The sequence below is a fragment of the Diabrotica undecimpunctata genome, chromosome 9 (assembly GCF_040954645.1).
Source record: "Diabrotica undecimpunctata isolate CICGRU chromosome 9, icDiaUnde3, whole genome shotgun sequence".
Classification (NCBI taxonomy): domain Eukaryota; kingdom Metazoa; phylum Arthropoda; class Insecta; order Coleoptera; family Chrysomelidae; genus Diabrotica; species Diabrotica undecimpunctata.
The window spans coordinates 33,864,421-33,887,154 of NC_092811.1; the positions used below are offsets into that span (position 1 = coordinate 33,864,421).

Here is a 22,734-nt window from a genome sequence, read left to right on the forward strand (position 1 = left end):
CACACAGTTTTAAAATAACTTTTGAAAAGGTATAAATTATTAAGAAATGACGAAGTAAATATCTAAATAGTTTACTTACCAAAATAATACCTTGGACAGTATATTAGCTGTATCTAATGGATTAATCTTTTTGGGGTTTTCGTTCGATGTGGCTTCTTCCATGTTAACTTTTTGCCTAAAATAAATTATAATAAGAATAAAGTATAATATACGAATACGGATCTAGACTAATTGTAGTTAAAATGTAAAATTAAAAACTTTCACGTGGTTGATAATCATAAATTATTCAATGTATACTTTATGTACCCTCCACCGTCCCCCCCCCGCAATAACGTATTATATAATCTTTATGATTTAGTAATTATCTCATATCTCAAACGAAAGGGACATTTGGTAGGTTTAGATTAGGCGATCGAAAAAAGGGAGGAGAAAGACTACTACAGTTTGTCATCGACAGTGAAATTGGTATCATGAATTAAATGGTTTAAATATCGCCCGCGATGGTTATCAATTTACACTTTGCCAGAGGAAAGATATAACAATTAAGTAGATTATTATAAAGCTTGTAAGCAAACGATGAAAAATTTTGTCAAAGTAAAGACAAAACCTGGGGCAGCAATCCGTCAAAAGTCCTTTAAAGTACGCTCCTTTATACATACCCTTTACTACTCTTACGTACTTCTCAGGAACCCATACCTCTTCATAGTTCTTCATTAGGATCTATGTCGTAAGCCTTCTCAAGATCAGTAAATACCAGATGTAGCTCTCTTTTCTTCTTACCGTAGTTCTCTATGATCTGTCTTAAAGCAAACAAGGTATCCGTTGTCCTCCTCCCTGGCATAAAACCAAACTGTTTTTCTGCTAACGATGTATTTCTTCTTAACCTTCGCTTTATCGTTCTTTCCAGAGTGTTTCCAACTCTTCATACAGCTGTACAGAGGATCTTTCCTAGGCCTAGAGCCTACCAGATGTTTTCCTAGCACTTCCTCTCGCTGGCTTCACACCAGTCATTTAACGTAACTCTTACAGGCTTTTGCCAAATCCTTATCTTCCACCACTTTACTTTCTGGTATTAATCACAGACAAACCCCATGCCACTGCAAAATCAATTACACTATTTACTTTATCATTTTTTATTCTCATCCCCAAACTTAAATGAACTCTTTCTGTTCCCGCTCTTTCTCTAAAAATATATCCATTCAAATCACCGTCAATAAAGCACTTTTCAACAGCCTACAGCCTAGATGAAAACAGACGAAAACAAAAGATCAGCCTAGATACTATTAGTTGTTAACTGAAGTGATGATCATTGATCGAATTAACCAGCCAGAAGTAAAAAATGTAGCAGAATATGAAGTAGTAAGTCATTTTAATCACTTAGTCTTTGTTATCACAAACGTTGACAAGTTCTAAGAAGGAATACATTGATTTCTTGCAATAGCCTGATCAGCAAAGGTCAAAGTTAGTAAAATATAGAAAGATACAGCCATAACTAAAAACACCAAACTACGTGTGGTACGAGTGCTTATCTTATCTATCGCTACCTACGCCGCAGTAACCTGGACCATCAAAAAATCTATCGTAGAATGATGCGCATACTCCAAACAGCACACCTCACAAATATCTCAATATTAGCATAACTCGGCATCACCACTAAGCTTACCACAATTATCAAACAAAATATATTGAGGTATTTTGGACACATAGCCAGACGAAGGCAAGGTATGGAGAGGTTGGTGTTTAAATACAAAGTAGATGGTAAAAGAACTTGAAGAAGATCGCTACTTCGATGATCACGTCAAATAAAGAGCTCCACTCGAAGAGCAACACTTACTCTCCTTTTCTCTCTCTCTCTCTATCTCTCTCTTTCTCAGAGGCAGCACACACAGCATAGCACAGGAGAAAGAAGAATGGATAGCAACCATACGTTGAATATCATAACGTCTCCACATCCTTACAAAAGATAAATGACAAAGAAGGATCTGAAATCAGTGATAAGATACTTCCATTTATTACGTGATATTCAGCAGTATAATTGTGTCAAAGGCGTTAATGCAATCTATAAAACATGTATTCGATCTGACGTTATATTAAAAGAGTTATGAATACACAAGTTTAAAAAATATGTATTTTGCAAAATGTTTTGTACCCGGATACATAACGAGAGTATTGACCTATAATGGCAGATTAGATATGTAGAGAGGTGCATATCTAATCAAGTAAGATGTCAACTAAGACTACCAAATAATTTAATCTGTAACACTGATTATGTGAGTAAGTTAATTCAGATCTTTTCAGCATACAGAAAAGATCACCACGCTCAAATTTGGCCTTGGTACATTAACAAGATAAGAGGTTTTCAAATTTTGCTACCAAAAATAAAAGATATCTTAAAATAAAAGACCTTCCAGCATAAAAACATATCGATAAATAAATTTTACATGAAAATTTATCCAACATAAATCTTTCTTTTTATTCCTTATTTATTCCTGGGAATATCACTTATTTACGAATATCTCTTATTCCCATATTATAGAGGAAGTCACTTAATAAAAGGTTAAAAACTGTAAAATGATAAACGGTGAGTATATAGCTAGTCAACACCGACCGGTGATAGTGAATACAGATAAAGCTGTGGTGAATACAGATAAAGCTGTGGAGGAAAGCAACTCAAATAAGACAGTAGAAACTAATGTGGTGAAAGTTAAAAGATAAGGATTTGGCTAAAGCCTTTAAGAGTAGAGTCTTCAAGGAAAGAGATACGGTAAATGACTGGTGGAAAGCCAACAGTAAAGTTTTGGTACGAGTGGGAGAGAAAGTGTTAGGAAAACATCTGGTGCAGAGCTTCCTAGGCCCTAGGCCTAGGAAAGATCCTCTGCACAGCTGTATGAAGAGTTGAAACACTCGAGGCGATGAAAATATTATGCGGCATTGTTAAAGCAAGGGACAAGTCATCAAAGGACTTGATTCACGTGCAGTAATGAGTAATTTAGAAAGTAACTTAATGAAGAATACTAGAGTAGAGACAGAGGTTACGTGATCTCAAATGAGAATGTATCACCGGGGATAGCGAGAGATGAGGTTGTTGAGGGATTATATATGATGAAGAATGGTAAGGCAGTAGGACCTGATAAAATACCTGTGGAGGTGAAAAGCTCTAGGAGAGGAAGGTTGATGTTTTGTATCAAATGGTAATATAATAGATGATAAGAGAAAATATGCCAAATGCATGGAGAGACAGTGTGGTGGTATCTTTGTATAAAGACAAAATAGACATTCTAAGACAAAGAAACTGTAAGAACTGTAGAGGGAGAACGTTAGTGTAACACAATAACACTTTGGGAGTAAACTGTAGAGCGAAGGTAAAGAAGAGAGATATCGATAGGAGAAGAACATTTGGGTTTATTCCAGGGAGGAGAACAATGAATGCCTTAATTCCTTTGAAACAGATTTATTGATCTTGAGAAGGTGTACGACACAGCTCCTAAAGAAGATCTATGGGGATGTATGAGAGGGAGATGGGTTCCTGAGAAGTACGTAAGATTCTTGAAAGATATATATCAGAAAGCGTACACCAAAGTAAGGACTTCTATCAAATTAGTCGAAATTTTTACAGTCACGGTTGGTTTACATCGAGCCTCTACACTAATGCCCTACCTATTTAATCTTGTATGGATGGATATTGTAATAGATGAACTGACAGAGAAGGTAAGGAAAGGGGCTCCTTGGTCAATGCTCTTTAATTACTTAATGATAGTGGTGGGTGGTACTCTGTGGTCGAAAAATCGGGGAAGGACTAAAAGGAAAGATATACAAGAGTGTGGTGAGGCCTGCGTTGGTATGCGGTGGTAAAGTCTGACCTGTAAAAGTAGTTCAATAAAATAATATGGAGGTAGTTAAAATGAAAATGTTGCGGTGAATGAGGGGTAAGAGTAGAAAAGACAAGATTAGGAACGAATTGATTGGGGAAAAAGGGCTGAGATGACTACAGTCTCAAAACAGATTCAAGAACAAAAACTGCAATTGTTTGGCAATTGTTAGACGTGGAAATAAAAACTATGCGAGACGAAGAATAGAGCTGTTAGAAAATTATGGAAAAAGAAGTTGAGGAAAATCGAGAATAAGAAGGAAAGACTGTGTGGCAGCGGATATGAGAAAGAAAGATTTAGGTGAAGAAGACGCGATGGACATAAATGTATGGCAATGGCGAGTAAGGAATAGCGCCCTCTAAAAAGGAAAAAGCTGAGTAAGAAGAAGAAATGATAATCTGTTTAAAATGTGTTTAAGTTCATCTGTTGATGATGTTAGTATTAAAGCGATATGAAAGCAAAACAAAATATACCAGCTAAAATTAATAATGCAAATACTGCAAAATACCTAGGTATAATATTAGATGCACACCTCTGCTGGAAAGCTCGTGTTAAGAAAACAAGGGAAGAACTTGGCATAAGATACAAAAAAAATGTACCTATTGGGTGCTTGAAAGAAACTCCTCTTTATCTATATACAAAAAGCTTTTACTTACTAAACAAATATTACGACCTATTTGGACCTATGGCAGCCAACTCTGGGGGTGTGCCAAGAAAAGAAATATAGAAATAATCTAGAAATTTTAAAATAAAGTACTGAAAAACGTGATAAATATTCCTTGGTACGCGAGGAATAGTGACCTCCATAAGAAACTGGGTATGGAAACTGTTTCTACATAATTATTAAGAAGAAGAAAAAAGTTATCAAAAATATACGAGGAAAAGAAAAAAAATAGAAATAAAAATTAGAAAAGATCAAATGAATCATTGGTCCATATGTTTTGAACGAAAATTAAGATGTAAATATCCTGTAAACGAACTCTTAAAATATTTCTTTGTTTCACTACAACTTCTAATTGTTTGTAGAACTTTTATACATAGTATAGTCTAGAATTATATATAAAGTTTTCACATGATGAATTTTTAAAATATTATATGTAGTTGTTGAAGAAGAAGAATGTTGCCTACAGTACGCATTCCATATTTTCTAGAAGGGCAGGGCAACTCAAAAATAGTCTGGAGGATATTTTTAAATTTATCACTGAAGCTATTACGATTTACAAGCCATTTACAAGAGATAATTTTTAGTGTCCATATTTAAAATTCTTGCAATATAGGGTATTCGTATAGAAAAATGCGAAATGAAACAAAGCACTTGGTAAGAAGAACAAAAAATAAACACTGGGAACAGTTTACAAAAAGGATGGAAAGCGAGATCTACGGTACACAAAAACAAATATGGAGATTCATAAGAAGCCAACGGAAAGAAATGGCAGAATTAAAGGAATACAATAATATACCAGCAAACGAATGGGAAAGATACCAGACGGAACTGTTTAAAGGAAAGGAAACAAATAATCAACACAATAACGTACCAGCTGAAAATAAAATAATCGAAAGATGGGCTGAATACTTTGAAAGTCTTCTAAATGTCCAGGTAGACGCGGATGGAAATAAAGCAAATTGTGAGTACCAAACGGCCGAGATAGAAGTACCCCCGCTAAGCCTGGAAGAAATTATTACGGCGATAGAAACCCTACAAAATGACAAATCCCCGGGACTAGACAATATTGAGGCAGAACTGATTAAAAAAGGAGGGCATGATAAAATACACCAATTAATGAAAGAAGCCTGGAAACAAGAAATAATGCCAAAATAATGGAGTGGCTGTATTATCGTGCCAATACATAAAAAAGGCAGAAAGGATACATGTGGCAACTACAGGGGAATCTCACTAATCGGTACTACATATAAGATATTAGCTTCAGTTGTACTAAAACGATTACAGCCATATACAGAGGAAATTATTGGCGATTACCAATGCGGCTTTAGGCCTGGAAGATCAACAATCGACCAAATATTTACTATCAGACAAATGCTAGAAAAGTATTGGGAATATAATAAAGAAGTACACTAGATCTTCATAGATTTCAAACAAGCATATGATTCCATAGATCGCTTAAAACTGTGGAGTGCAATGATGGAGTTAGGCGTACCAAAGAAGCTGACCATGATTGCGCGAATGTGTGTCAACAATTCCTTTGCACAAATTAGAATAGGAGGCAAAACTTCAAAGGCTTTCGGCATAAGCACCGGACTCAGACAGGGAGACCCGCTGTCCCCATTACTATTTAACCTAGCATTGGAATATGCAATGCGAAAAATCTATACCAGAGTCAAACCAGACATAACTGCCAGAGGAGCAAAGATTATTCTCGCATTTGCAGATTATGTAGATGCAGTAGCACAGACAACACTGGAAGTTAAGGATATAGTATCGAACTTTGAAGAAGCAACACTAAGCGTAGGCCTGAAAATAAACGAAGAAAAAACTAAATACATGGTCGTATCAAAAAAGGAACGACAGCGAATAAGACAAAACATTACCATAAACGATCATAATTTTGAGGTGGTCAAAGAATTCAAATACTTAGGAGCAACAATTACCAGTGAAAACACAGGAGAACGGGAGGTTGAAATACGAATACTGGCGGGGAATAAATCATTCTTTGCCATTCAACATCTAATGAGGTCAAAGCTTCTCTCAAGGCGTGCCAAAATCCAAATGTACAAAACCGTAATACGACCAGCAGTGACATATGGAAGTGAAACATGGACATTGAGAAAGAAAGAAATCAATAAGCTATTAGTATGGGAACGCAAAATCCTGCGAATTATATATGGTCCTTGCAGGGACAGCGTGATAAATGAATGGAGGAGCAGATACAACAATGAAATAGAGACTCTCTTCGGGAAAGGAAACATCGTAAGATACATAAAAGCCAATAGATTAAGATGGGCAGGCCACGTGGTACGGAGTGATGACGACAGACTGATTAGCAATGTGTTTTGGGAAAGACCAGATGGTAGAAGATCGACAGGAAGGCCTAGAAAAAGGTGGAAAGACGCAGTCAGGGAAGACCTGGAGAAGATGGAAGTAAGGCCATGGGAAATAATAGCACAGGATCGGAATCAATGGAAGGCAATAGTAAACGCGGCAAAAACTCACGAAGAGTTGTAAAAGCCAATGATGATGATGACAATAACGTACCTGAATTAAGACACGAAATAGAAATCAGTTTTCAGTAAGTAAAGATAGCCATAAATGTACTCAAAAATAGAAAGTCACCAGGACCAAACGGAATAACCAACGAGCTTCTAAAACACGGAGGAGAAAGTATAACCCCAGACAACTTATACAAAACTAATATTGCACTGCAAGATACCAGACGCATGGAGAAACAGCATAATGATACCAATGTTTAAGAAAGAAAATAAAGAAGACCCCAACAATTATAGAAGTATACTGCCCTGTTAAGAATAGAAGTAGTATCTGCAATTTTGAGTTTTTTTAGGTTATAACGCCAACATATGAAGGGCCACGGGAAAAAACGATCAGACTCCATTTTTGGTCTGTATTTAGATATTGGCGCCATATTTTAGCTTATCTTGGAAAGAACCCAAGCATTGTTTCATTTGTACAATAACGATCACCGTACAGAAGATATTAAAGGGGAAAGATATAAGCCAACGGAAAAGAATGATCAGGTTCCTCGCGCTGACGGCTAATAACGATCAGATTCCGACGACCTTGTAACTAAACGTAGATTGTCGTTTGCATCTTAGCGTCAGTTTTATTCTGTTATCGCTAAGAGAGCTGCTGCCGTTTTATAGTTTTTATTAGTTTGTTTTTGCGAAAATTCATAATGTCAAGTGATCTTAGTGATAGTGATATATCTAATGAAAATAATCAGCCAGGAGATGTCAAAAAGCGGAGAAAAACCGGCAAAATGAGTGATGTAATGAAAAAATTACGTGTCACCACTCACGAGGTCGGGCAAGACTGTAAGTGTATTCGTTACAACTGTTTTCAAGTCATCCCTTTGAATGAAAGACAACGATTAATTTCTCATTTTAATGAGTTAGGGGACTACAATGTTCAAAACAAATGTTTAACAGGTCTTGTCACGGTTATACCTATTGGTAGACGGAGAAGCCAAAACTCTGAAGCTGAAGCAAATTTTAATCAATCTTCCTATAGCTATAAGTAAAATTCGGGTAAATGTGAGTGGCTCGTTACAAGATACTGTTGTTTGCTATAAAGCGTTTTTATCTTTACTCGGCATCACTAATCGCCGTGTTCAAACCAAAAAGAAAAATTTACTTGAATTTGGCGATGCTAAAGAAGATGGACGAGGCGGTCATAAAAACAGACATAATAAGTTGACCGATGAAACAAGAACAATGGTAATGAGCCTTATACAGTCCCTGAAAGGTAGGAAATCTCATTATTCTTTGCATGATACTAGTAAAATATATTTATCTGCAGAACTTAATACAGCCAAACTTCATCGAATGTTTAATGAATCACACAATAATAATAAAATAGGCTACACTACATTTCGTGAGATATTTGTGGGTGATTTCAACATATCATTCGGCTACCCACGTAAAGATACATGTAGCTCTTGCGACACTTTCAAAGCTAACATTGCCATTACAACGGATAAAATTGCTAACTGCACTGACGCAGAAAACAAAACATCATTGACAACAACACTGCAGACACTAATGCGTGAAAAGACAATCCATTTACGAAAAAGCGAAAAGTTTTACACCATGAAAAAAATATATAGAAAAAAATCACAAAAAAAAACGAAACAATGGAAGCCATAACGATGGATTACCAAAAAAAACCTCCCCACTCCCAACATATCAACATCTGATGTTTACTATCGCCGACAACTCAACTTCATATCATTTAATATTCATGTACTGTCAGATGCAACTTCAGTGTTTTATACGTACGACGAAAGTGTTGCCCGAAAGGGTGCCGATGATGTTTGTTCGATGTTGGAACATTTTATTTTGCATATTTTGGACTCAAACATACGCCATCTGATAATTTTTTGTGATTTGTGCTGCGGACAAAACAAAAATTTTACCGTAATTCGCTTTCTCCACTATGTAGTGCACAAGCTTAATCGATTCGACCTAGTGAAAGTAATATTTCCTATTCGTGGACATTCGTACCTAGAATGTGATAAGGACATGAGTTTGGTGAATTCCAAATCGTATACGGAAATACCGGACGACTGGAGAGATGTATTAAAGAATAGTCGCATTAAACTATCACAATTCAAGGTAATAAACTGTGCAGATGAAGTTAACTTTCAGACATGGGCCGAGTATTTGACCCACCTTTATGTGCCAAAATGTCCTACAGCGACTAGGCCTATCAAGATTTTAAAAATAGAAAAAAACCACCCATGGTTTTTTTACACAAAGACCACTATTTTGGCCTATATCTTACAGCGGTGTTAGTTCCCTCAAAAAATCAGGCACGTAAGAGAAAATTGAAACCTGTTCCATTAAAGAAGCTATATAATGAGCCTCTGCCTATTAAGACTGCTAAGTTGCACGATTTATTGCACCTAACCCAATTCCTGACAAACTCTGAAGCGCATTCCTTTTACCAAGGACTACTTTCCGATGCCGGTACGAATGAAGGTAGTGATGTGGAATTTGCCGACGATCCACTAATCGACATTTAACGCGCAAAATAGATCAGAGTCCAGTTCCTTAATTAAAAATTTGAAGATTTCAAGTAGAATTAGCAAACTATTTTTTTTTTCATTTTTGTATTAAAAAGTCATATAGTAATAAACTAATAACTAAACATTTTGTATTTAATTTTTCTGAACCAAAATAAACGACTTTAAACTTTAAAATTCGATTTGTACAAAATGAACAAAATGTGAGTCTGATCGTTCTTTCCCGTGGTTCTTCATATTGATAGCCAAATAATATACCTATATGTTAAGAATGAAAGTCCTATCTGCTGTATAAAAATAAGTTATTCTACTTTAAAATTTTATCGGATCTGCATTTTTACAGTTTATGTTAAGCCAATTTGTCGTATCTCCATTTGTTAACATTTTTAGTCGTATCTTCACAAGACGATTTGTAGTTACGACAAAATATTCTAACAACAGGAAGATCAAACTAATCATTCATAGTGTTTCCCGCCTTTTTAGTTTTTTAACCTAAAAATTAAACGGTTCGCGTTATTCGGCGTATCTGATTTTCAGTTGTTTACTAGTAATAATCCTATTGTTATAGTGTTTTTAAGTGTGTTTACATTAAAGTTTATTAACTGAATCAATAACAATAGACAGAAATAGCAGAGCATTTAAAATGCTGCATATTTTACATAACCAACAAAGGGAGAAAATACATAGTTGACGACGACGTGTCGTGAAGAAACCTAAACTTCAGCATGATAATGACCCCGATTTTATTTTGTCAGATTCAGAGACGGAAGAAATTGAGAAACTGAAATTAAACAGAAGAGGTTTAAATAAAGTGAAGATAAGTGATATAACTTTGAGAGCTGGAAATGTTGTTCCTGAAGAATCTGATTCCAAAGGTGAAGAAGAAGGTAAGGAAGACCGTCTCCCTTTTATTCAAGAAATCTTGGTAGATATAATATATGTATCTGTTAAAAGGGAGGAAAAGGACAATTTAACTAAAACAGGGGAAATCCGTAAACGAAAGAAATTTAAAGAGAGCCTAGCAATGAGAAAAAAAAAGAAAATTAGAAGCCACAATTGCTAAGCACGGTGTAAAACTATCTTGTATCTCTTGCAAGAGAAGATGTTCCAAAAAATAACAGAAGCGAGACGAACGGAAATAAATGGAGAATTTTGGAAATTGCAAAAAGACGAACAGAAATATTTTATTTTTAATAACGCATCTGAACAAATAACCAAACGGAAAACCATAGCTAGTGTTGTGTTTAGAAGGTCGAAAAGTTTTTTATAATTTCTTAAAGACAATGACGGATGCAAACAAAGTCTGCAAAATATTTTTTATGAGAACACTGGGATATGAAAAGAAAAATGACAGAGTTATTAGAGATGCCCTTACTAAAATAAATGCAAAAGTGACGGTCAACAATAATAAACAAGGAAAGACAGGAAAAATTAAAATAGATCGAAATATTAGAAATATAGAACATATAGAATCTTTCAAACCCACAGAACCACACTACTGTCGGGAATAAGCACCACAACGACTTTATCTTCCCAGTGACATCACAATAAAAATGATGTACCAGAATTTTATTGAAAAACATCCAACTTTCAAGTGTTCGTATTATTTATATCGAGAAGTTGTGGCAACTTTAAATATTTCATTTGTAAATTTGGAATTGGACACGAAGAGTGCTGGTTGTGTGAATCATTTGACTTGCATTCAAAATCCACGTCTCACAAAAAGGATGCATTGGTGGATAATTGTGAGGAATGCACCAACTTTGATGTACATCAAAATAATTACACTGCTGCCAGATCAGAATATCAAACTGACTCGTCTGCAAAAAGTAACTGGAACGATACATCAATGGTAGTTTCAGCGGATTTGCAAAAGGTAATAAAATATTATATTAATTATAAATGTTTTATTTTGTTGATATTCTAGGTCATAATGCTTCCGAGAATGGATATGTTTAAGGTGATTATTTTTACACCTAGAATAATTACTTTTAATGAAAGTTTTGTCGTCACTGCTAGAAAGCCAACAATAGCAACTGCAATTTTATGGCACGAAGGAATAGCCGGACGGAGTACGTCGGATATTGCCAGCATATTCTATAAATTTTTTTTGTATCACCGAGACGCTAAAAATGTTATAATGTGGCTTGACAATTCTTCTTAAAGTGCCCTCTCCTCAATGGAGGTTGGCTACTGCAATTTTAAAATCTTCTCTATCTTCAGCTGTTCAAAATTTAGCCCTGTCCATTGTCGGATGTTTCTGAGCCACGATAGTCTTTTCCTTCCTAGGCCTCTCTTTCCCTCGATTTTTCCTTTCACTATAAGTTGGGCATATTGGTACTTATTATTTCTCAGTATGTGGCCTAGGTATGATGTTTTTCTAACTTTTACTGTGTTAAAAAGTTCTCTTTCCTTGCCTATTCTATGCAGCACTTCTTCGTTTGAGGTATGCGATGTCCATGAAATTTTGAGCATTCTCCGGTAGATCCACATTTCAAAGGCCTCCAATTTATTTACGGTTGATGTTTTTAGGGTCCACGTTTCAACTGCATATAGAAGAGTCGACCAGATGTAGCATTTTGATAAACGTAGTCGAATTTCATGTTTTATTCGAGAATCACAAAGCAGTTTTTTTATTTTTTCGGCCTGTTCTATTCTCGATCTTATTTCTAGATCAGGATTTAGGCTGCTATCGATATAACATCCCAGGTACTTAAATCTATTGACCTGTTCTAAAATGTGCCCATTTATTGTGCAAGGTTGAGGTACGTTTTGGTTTTTTCGGATTGACATCGCTTTGGTTTTTTTAATGTTTATTTTCATACCAAATTGCTCACAGGTCGAGTTGGTCTTGTCGATGAGTCGTTGTAGACCTACGTCGGAATCCGCAATTAACACTGTATCATCGGCGTATCTGATACTGTTGATATTTACGCCATTCACCTTGACTGCATCCTTGGAATCCTCCAATGCTTCTTTAAATAGAAACTCGGAGTAAAGATTAAACAGCAGAGGCGACAGAACACATCCCTGTCTAACTCCCCTCCTAATTTCTACTTCTGCGGATGTGGAACCTTCGATCCTAACTCTGGCGTTTTGGTTCCAGTACAAGTTTTTTAAGAATTTGATGTCTTTTCCATCTAAACCGACTTCTTGCAAACGTTCTAATAGTAGGTCGTGTCTTACTTTATCAAATGCTTTTTCGAAGTCTATAAAGCATATAAATATATCTTTCTGTTGGTCGTAGCATTTTTGGGCGAGAACTAGTAAACTGAACAGGGCTTCTCTCGTTCCCATGCCGGCTCTGAATCCAAACTGATCGTCTCCGATGATTGTTTCGCACTTTCTATAGATACGATTATGTACGATTTTTAGTAGGACTTTTACTGCATGACTCATAAGGCTTATCAGACGGAACTCATTGCAGTGTTGTGGGTTTGGCTTTTTTGGTAGTGAGATGAATATTGACTCCAGCCAATCTTGGGGTATTTTACCTGTATCATAAATGCGATTGAATAAAAGGACAAATATTTCGATATTTTCTTCGCTGATTAATTTTAACGTTTCTGTGTATATTCCGTCTGGACCTGGGCTTTTATTTGTTTTAAGATGATTAATTGCATTTATGATTTCAGATTTCAGAATTGTTGGCCCTTCGTTGTTATTTTCCAATCTTGGTTCTTCTCCTATGTCGTGAAAAAGAATTTTAATATAGTTTTCCCATTCTTTCAGTTTGTCTTCCGTTGATTCTAGCAGTTTGCCATCCGTGTTCAGCATGGTGTGAAAAGTCGTTCTCTTGGTAGTCGATGTAAACTCTTTTACCTTTTTATGTAAATTAAAAAAATCGTGCCTTTGTTGTAGTTCTTCTATTTCCACGCATTTTGTTTCCAGCCATTTCTCTTTTGCTTCGGTTATTTTTTTTCGAATTATTCTATTTAGTCTTTTGTATTATCCGTCCTTGTCATTTTTTCCTTTGGATTCTCTTCGTTTGTTCATTAATTGTAAAATCTCTTCTGTCATTCCTGTTTGTTATTTTTAGGTGTTACTTTTAGATGTTTTTCCGTTACATTGTTCATTTGTTCTTTAATAGTTTTCCACAGAACGTTTATGTCATCGTACTCGCTAATTCTATTGTGATCGATATTTCCTAAATTTTTGTTTAATTCTTTATTTACTGTCTGATGTATGGTGTCGTTTTTCAATAATTGGATGTCTAATAGTTGGTGTTGAGGTTTGACAATTGCTCTGCTCAAAATAAAAACTGGGCTTTGTTTACTTTCTTTACGTTTATTGTAAACTCTGAGGATATCGAACTTAAAAAATTAAGTATTAAGTATTTTGAGCCTGGCCATACCTTCATAGCTGCGGACTCATTCACCAAGTGGAACGCTCCATGAAGCAAATGGGTAAAATATACGATTTTAAAGACTTTTCGGATACAGTAGCAAATGCAGCAAGTAATACTGAAGTAATTGTTATGGAATTAGCTGACTTTTTTGAATGGCAAGATGGTACTTATGCATATAAACTGAATAAAATTAATCCCAGACCATACCTAAATCAAATGGTCCAAGTAAATTTTTCTAGAGGTAAATATACTTTTTCGTACAAAACTAGCTTCACCTCAGAGGCAGAAAGTGAAGTAAACATTCTAATTGAAAAGATTGCAAAACTGGGAATGACAAAACCTTCACCCAAGTCCATTTCTAGAGGCATAACGACTGAAAGAAAACAACTAATTATATCCAAACTGTGTGGACTCATGCCTAAAAGCAGACAAACGTTTTGGAATAATTTAAAATAAAAAACTGATTATGAATTTATGTTATTTTGTTTAACTTAATAAACTATAACTTTGATTAAGATAAGACTTTTTACTTTACCTTATTTTTATGATTTGTTAGATGTCGTATCTATCAAAAGTCTAATTTCAAATACTCTGAAAGAAAATTGCACGCACTCATTAAATTTGTATTTAAAAAATATATTGCTATGTTGTAACAAGATTTTTAATAAGTCATTACAGTTGATGGCAATTAATCAAATCCAAAACATCGAATATCTCAAAATAGGGATTTTGTCAGTTACGACTTCTATTCTTAATAGGGCAGTATATATCTACTGAATACTGCAGTTAAGCTTACCACAAAAGTCCTAACCAACAAAATCAATAAACTAACAACTTTATCAGATTAACAACAAGGATTCAGATCCAGTAGATCCTGCGTAGACGCCGTATTTGTACTAAGACAAATCACAGAAAAGGCCATCGAGTACAATAAACCAGCATATCTATGTTTTATAGACCTGACCTGATCGCATCCAAGTCGAAGACGTCTTACACCTACTGTATAAAAGAAACATACCAATTAATATTATACAAACCATCAAAAACATCTACTTCTATAATCAAATACAGGCAAAGATAAATGTAAAACTAACACAGTGTATACCAGTACAAAGCTAAATCAGACAGGGTGACTCGTTGAGCCCACTTCTCTTTAATATAATAATGGACGAAATAATACAAGCAGTATGTAAAGGTCGTGGTTACAGAATGGGAAACAAATAAATCCAAATATTATGTTATGCAGACGACGCCGCATCGCAATCGCTGAGACAGAAGACGAGCTCCAAATATTAACACATATCTTCAATACAACATCCAAGAAATACAATATGACAATATCAGTAGAAAAAACCAAATGTATGACAACATCTAAATACCCACTACGATGTAAAATCGAAATTGAGGGGAAAATAATAAAGCAGGAAGCAAGGTTTAGATATCTGGGAATAGATATAACTAGTCACGGAGATGTTGAAGAAGAAGTACGACAACAAAGTTTAAAAGCAAGTAAAGCGCCGGATCTCTTAATGACACAATCTGGAAGAACAAACACCTAAGACAAGACACAAAAACAAGAATCCATAAAGCAGCAGTTAGATCTATATTAACATATACGGCGGAGACAAGACCTGACACATCTAAAACGAGACGACTACTAGAAATAACAGAGATGAAAATACTCTGACGAATATCAGAAAAAAGTCTGTTGGATACAGAAAACATAAGAAAAGCATGCAATATAGAAGACATAAATGGATGGGTAGATGACAAAACCTAGAAGACAAGCAAGACTTGCAGACAGTAGATACTCCGAAGTACAACTTCAATAGTTTTATAAATGATAGTACTAAACAGCTATACCAACGACGACTGGATGAAAAACTACGAGAAATAGAGAGACAAACATTTTCAGATATTTACGAGAATATTATTGCTAGTTTACACCAGGCCTCTAAAGAGACACTCGGGACACAGCAAAACAAAATTAGTAACAAAATATGGTGGAACGAAGAAATCGAATATATGGTAAAACAGAAAAAGGAACAGCATCTAAAATGGCTAAATACAAAAAATACTGAAGACCATCAAGCTTACAAAGAAGCCGATAGACAACTACGAAAAATGATAAAACAAGAAAAGAATAAAACATGGGATCAGAAATGTCAAGAAATCAATACATACATCGGAGGGAAGCAATGTACAGAGGTATGGAATTTTATACAATCAGTAAAAAATACAGGAAAAGACAAAGCACACATACACACCATAAAACCAAGACAATGGAAAGATCACTATGAAAGCTTGCTGACAGAGACAAGACAAGAATACCTAGCGAACTCCCCAACACAGTCAGTACATATACAAGGAGAGAAAGCGAGGGTAGACATCGAAACAGTAAGGAAGGCTGTAATGACCCTAAAGAATGGTAAATCCGCTTGACCTGAGGGAATCTATGCTGAAATGCTTAAGAATGGAACTCATAAACTAATTGAAATATTAACTTATGTGATCAATCAGTGTCTAAATGGACACCCAGTACCAGAACAATGGAGAACGGCATACATGTCCTCAATACACAAAAAGGGGGACAAAAGGAATTGTAATAATTATAGAGGCATATCGGTAACCAGCACCCTGAGCAGACTGTATGGACGAATTTTGAGAAATATGATCAAGGAAGAATATAAGCACAATGAAGAGGAAGAACAAAGCGGGTTCCGTGCAGGAAGATCGTGCACCGATAACGTATTTTGTCTTAAACAAATAATAGAAAAAAGATCGGCTAAGAATCTAGAAACTCATATTACTTTTGTAGACCTGCAAAAAACATATGACAACATCCCCTTAACAAAACTGTGAACAACGTTGAAAAGATCTAACATCAACCACACATTGATAAATGCTGTACAAGAACTATATAGAGACTTAAAGGCACAGATAAAAACAGGAAAATATCTAACGGAAGAATTCCTGGTTACAAAAGGCTTGCGACAGGGATGCTGTATCTCACCAACCTTATTCAAGATATATGTTGCAGCGGCATTGGAAAGATGGAAAAGAAAGGTACATAGGATGGGTATAGAGCTTAGCAATGAATGTATATATACACTCCAGTTTGCTGATGACCAGGTAGTGCTAGCGACCGACAGGGAAGACATGCAGTACATGCTAAGAAAACTGATAGAAGAATATCACGACTAGGGAATGAATGTCAATACAACAAAAACCAAATATCTTTGTATTGGAAACGAGTCAGATAACATAGACCTCGAAAACGGACAACATATTTCCTGCTGTCAGAGCTATGACTACTTGGGTGTTGCCTTTGACAATACAGGAACTGATACACGGGAAATAGAAAAACGAATCACTCAAGCAAAGAAAGTCTTAGGATGTCTCAATGGTATACTGTGGAGTAAAGAGATAACGAAAGGAAGGAAATTTAATATATATGAGACCATGATTAAAACTACTCTTCTTTATGGCGCTGAAACATGGAGAATTAGTGAAAAGAACAAAAAGCGAATAGAAGCAGTAGAGATGGATGCAATGAGAAGATCTTTAGGTATTTCCAGACGAGACCGAATCAGAAATGATGTAATAAAACAACGTATGGGAATAGAAGGAAATATAACTCAAGATATAGAGAAGAAACAATTAAGGTGGTATGGGCATGTTCAACGGATGCCAGCATCAAGACTCAACAAAAAAGTAATAGAATGGCAACCGATAGGTCGACGGAAAAGAGGAAGACCCAGATTAGAATGGCAACACGGCGTAAACAAGTCCATGAGCGAAAGAAATTTAACAACAAACGACTGCGAAGATAGGAAGAGATGGTGTTTAGGTATCGGACAACGTCGAAAGACGTTCTAAACCGATGTGTATATATAAATGGATGGGTGACAAAACGGAAACAGGAGTGGAACGAACACATTAGTAGAATGGTAAAGGATAGGATAGTACGAATAGCACGAGATAAGTCACCAAGTGGACGAAGAAGTATTAGCAGGCCAAGAAAAAGGTAGTGCGATAATTTAGACAATTTAGGAGGCTAATATTGAAGAAGAAACAGGCTTTAAAGACTGCATACAAGAAGGAAGAAGAAGAAGCAATATAGGGTTAAGTTGCCACAAGAAGTTTTTTAACATTTAAAATAATATTCGAAAATTTTAATTTCGAAAATGATTCAAAAGAAACCTAAGAAAAGAGTAGGAAAATGGATCGCGAGTTAAAAAATTGATGTTCAAAATTGATGATTTTGACGAAGGTCAAAATCTCTGCTTAGGGGTTGTAAAGCTAAAATGCTACCGATATAAGAATGTATATTTATTATTTATTATGTTTTACTTACCTTATACAAAGATTTAAATTAAATAGAAATCAAAGCAGAACAAAGTAACCACTTTGTTCAAACTTTTTAATCTGAATGTTAACCTTTCTGTCTAATTATTATCAAGCCAATCGATTCGGCAATAAAAGTGAAAAAATTTAAACTTTGAGAATATTAAGTATTGATATTAGATAACGCATATTTATCGACAATTTTTTAAGAGCCCAAAACGCAAATACTTGAGATTGTCTCAGTTACCTTAGACTTTATTGTGGCAAATATAAGGTTTTATGATTTACTGTCCTTCAAGATATCACTGCCTCTTCACTTCATACAGGTAAAAACAATTTGGAAATCACCGTGTCAAATCGTGTCTACATGTCTGATAAAATGGTAATACCTAGTATTGCAAAGTTCTTTGCACTCGACACACTTGAATGTAATAATACGTTTTGCCATATTTAACATTTTTTAGAAACTAGGCAGTAAGTAATTGAATGCTATGCTGGAACAATGTTGTAAACGATAAATCACATTTTGTCGACAAATTGAAAAAACACCTTATAATTGATTAATTTGAAAAAAATATATATTTATGAGCGTAATATGATAGACTATAAGTAGCCCAGTCTGGTTATACAAAAATCGTCGATTTTACGGCAAAATGTTTCGCAGATATCTGAAGCTTTTAAGACATAGGTGGGGGTTACTAGATGACGAATAGATAAAAAGATACTCCTATTTTTACCTTGCGTTTTTTTTAAACAATAATTTATGGTCAGAATTTGATTTTTTATCCATAAGTTTTTTCCCTTATAATTTAGATAAACAATATTTATAAAATTTTTTTATATCAAGAATATCTTTATTTTCCCGTTTTTTCAATTAAAATTGATAAATAATTTACAGAGATATTTGCAAAAAAGCAGTTTTTTTGCACTAATGTATAAATTTAATTAATTTTTTTATTAACAAAACAAAATGTTATTAATATATTTCAACATTAAGGAGTTATAGTCCTTTAAATTTGTGCGAAATTTCCCCCCGATCGGTCAAACAGTTTAAAAGTTATTCAATTTGTTTATCCCTGGGACTAATTATTTAAACCATTGATTTTGCCCTATGAATGATGCTAGACACATTTAACAAATTTCATAGGATTCTTTAAGACTTATACTATCTCAGAAGTTAAATGAATATTGAGTTTTCATCGAAATTATTTACAAAATAAACGTTTGAAAAAGGGGAATGTTTTTTACTTATAAACAATTGTAATAACTTCTATATTTTTTAAGCTACAGACTTGTACGTACAACCATTAGATAGCTGGTAAAAAAACTCACATTTCACAAAAAAATAAACCTTCTATGAATAATAGGAACGAAGTTAGCGACAATTTTTTTGTTAATTATATCTCCATTGTTTATAAACATTAAGAAGTAGAATTTGCAAAAATTTTGAATAAAAATCTAACCTTTATATTGAATTTTATAGCTATAAAATTCATCCAATTTTTCGAAACTTAAAACCTTTCGAAACGAAGTTACTTTCGAAAGATCGACATAGGAAAGTGGAGGGGAAACTGTTTTAGCTCCTCGCTGCAAAATTTAATATTATGGTTACGGATTTATCATTTAAAAGCTTCAACAGTTCTGTAGGAATTTCATCAGATCCATTTGCTTTTCCATTTTTAGCGTTTCTTATTGCGTATTCTACTTCTTCTTTCAATATGTCTGGCCCAGTTGCATTGATTATCTGAGTTAAGTTGTTTCTATCGTCTTCAAATAATTCATTGAGGTATTCTGTCCATCTTTGTATTTTATTCTCTAGATCTACAATAAGATTTCCATCTTTGTCTTTAAGTTTACCTATTTGGCATTTATTTATGCTTCCTGTTATCTCTTTTACTTTTTTGTGCATATTGAACGCATCGTACTTTTTCTCATAGGTTTCCATTTCTTCACATTGTTCTTTAATCCACTCCTCTTTGGCTTCTTTTATTCTCTTTTTTATGTGTTTATTTATTTCTTTGTATTTCTCTTTATTCCATCAAGTCTAGTATATCTTGTGTCATCCACCCCTTATTCTTTGTTGTTGTTTTTGTAAGATGTTTCTTTCCTGCTGTTTGTATAGCTGTATTTATGTACTTTAATTTTTGGTTAACGTTGTTTGTATCGTTAATTTGTTGCTGCACTGAACGGAGGTTTTCATTTATTTCTTCTCCTGTTTTTTGTTGTATATTTTTGTTTCTAAGTTTATTTAAATCTAGTGCCTTTCTGTGTGGTCTTCTAATCTTTTTTTTGGTCTCGCTACCTGGTTATGATCTGGGCCTATATCAGCTCCTGGGTACGTCTTAGTACATTTAACAGCATTATGATACCTCCTTGCTATCATAATGTAGTCTATTTGATTTCTCACTATTTTTTCTTTGGTATGTTGTGGAGATGTCCATGTATATAACCGTCGAGGAGGTAATTTGAAAAAGGTATTTGTTATTACGAAGTCTTCACTTTGGCAAAATTGAATCAATCGATCTCTTCTGTCATTTCTGTTTCCAAGCCCATATTTTCCTACTTGTTCTCCTACCTTACCTTGACCCACCTTGGCATTAAGATCGCCCATTAATATGTTAATGTATGGAAAGACTGACTTAATAAGTGAAGACAAACAACCTGCAACAAAAAGGTTCAGACCTGACAGTGAAGTCGAATAAATAGACCAACTTTTAAACCAATGTATGTAAAGAAAATAAAAAAAGTAAAGTTCAATAAACATTGTAAAATTTATAAGGCAAGTGATGAAAAAAGCGACTTATTTTATCAAAGCAGTAAGGCGATATTGTATATCATATTTGTAAGAAAAATAGAATAAAAATCAATATTGTTAATTATAAAAATACAAACAATTATAATTAATACAAGGAATATAATAATATAATGTGTAAAAAATTATTATTACATCATTGATATAAAATGAAAAACATATGTTGATTTTCCGGGATATTCCGAGATTTATGGGGGGTGAAAATTATGTCATCATTATTAATACTGCGACAGACTATTCGAGCAAATTAAAAAAAGTAAGTATTTATGGTGAATTTCAAATGGACTCAACTTTTTCCGAGTTTTCCCATATTTTCCGGCCAGTGAAAACTATGTAGTTATTCATATTTCGACGAGCTACCCCGGAATAAAAAAAAAGAGGCTTGCAGCTGCAAAGGAGGCCGAGATAATGTAAATTTTTCCTACGTGTTGCAATCTGAAGTTCCGATGCCGAAAAAAAAAACGGAGCTGAAACAGATATCCTCTCCACTTTCCTATGTCGATCTTTCGAAAGTACCGTCGTTTCGAAAAATTAGATAAATTTTATAGCTATAAGTTTCAATATGAAGTTTAGATTTTCATTCAAAATTTGTTCAATTTTACTTCTTAATGTTTATAAACAATGGAGATATGATTTTTTTAAAAATAATCACTAACTTCGTTTATATTGGTCATAGAAGGTTTTTTATTTTTTAATGTGAGCTTTTTTACCAGCTATCCAATGGTTGTACGTACAAGTCTGTAGCTTGAAAAATATAGAAGTTATTACAATTGTTTATAAGTAAAAAACATACCCCTTTTTCAAACGTTTATTTTGTAAATAATTTCGATGAAAACTCAATATGCATTTAACTTCTGAGATAGTCTAAGTCTTCAAGAATCCTATGAAATTTGCTGAATGTGTCTAGCATCATGCATAAGGCAAGCTCAATAGTTTAAATAAATAGCCTCAGGGATAAACAAATTAAATAACTTATAAAATATTTGACTGATCGGGGGGAAATTTCGCACAAATCTAAAAGATGGTAATTCCTTGATGTTTAAATGTATTAATACCATTTTATTTATTTAATTTTAATTAAAAAAAACGGGAAAATAAAGATATTCTTGACATAAAAAAATGACATAAATATTGTTTATTTAAAATATAAGGGAAAAAATTTATAGACAAAAAATCAAATTTTGACCATAAATTATTGCTTAAAAAAAACGCAAGGTAAAACTAGGAGTATCTTTTCATCTATTCATCATCTAGTATCCCCCACCTATGTCTTAAAAGCTTCAGATATCTGCGAAACATTTTTCCACCTTTTTTTTAACCAGACTGGGCTAAAGATGCATAACATTAATACCAACAAAAATAACCTTAGGTTATACAAAACAAGCATTTATGAACATATATGCTATATTTTAATAAAACAACGTGTTAAATCTCCGTCGGTTAAAATGTTGTTGTGTGGAAGTAAGGCGGTTAAAACGTTGTTTTAGAAATAAAAAATGAAGTATGTACACGTGAAATTAAGAAACGTACATATTATTAACAAATTACCTATTACACAGCTGCCCTACATAGATTAATGTTGGAAAAATATCCTTTTAAGATCCAATATGCAGATGACTTCAGCATATACTGTGAAACAAAGAA

At 34.2% G+C, this 22,734-nt stretch overlaps 1 protein-coding gene across 2 annotated transcripts in view; it reads right to left on the minus strand.

Annotated features, from left to right (window-relative positions):
* LOC140449792 (probable multidrug resistance-associated protein lethal(2)03659) overlaps positions 1–18,445 on the minus strand; it is an 83,298-nt gene extending 64,853 nt beyond the window's left edge. The window contains exons 1-3 of one of the 2 annotated variants that reach the window (XM_072543146.1): positions 18,289–18,439; positions 14,467–14,522; positions 80–175 (exon numbers count right to left, since the gene is read on the minus strand). In XM_072543146.1, coding sequence (XP_072399247.1) covers positions 80–162 — 83 coding nt within the window. In that variant the 5' untranslated portion in view covers positions 163–175; positions 14,467–14,522; positions 18,289–18,439. Of the gene's footprint in view, positions 1–79; positions 176–14,466; positions 14,523–18,288 lie in introns of both variants that reach the window. The other variant, XM_072543145.1, reaches the window with a different exon arrangement.
* Between the last annotated feature and the right edge of the window lie 4,289 nt (positions 18,446–22,734).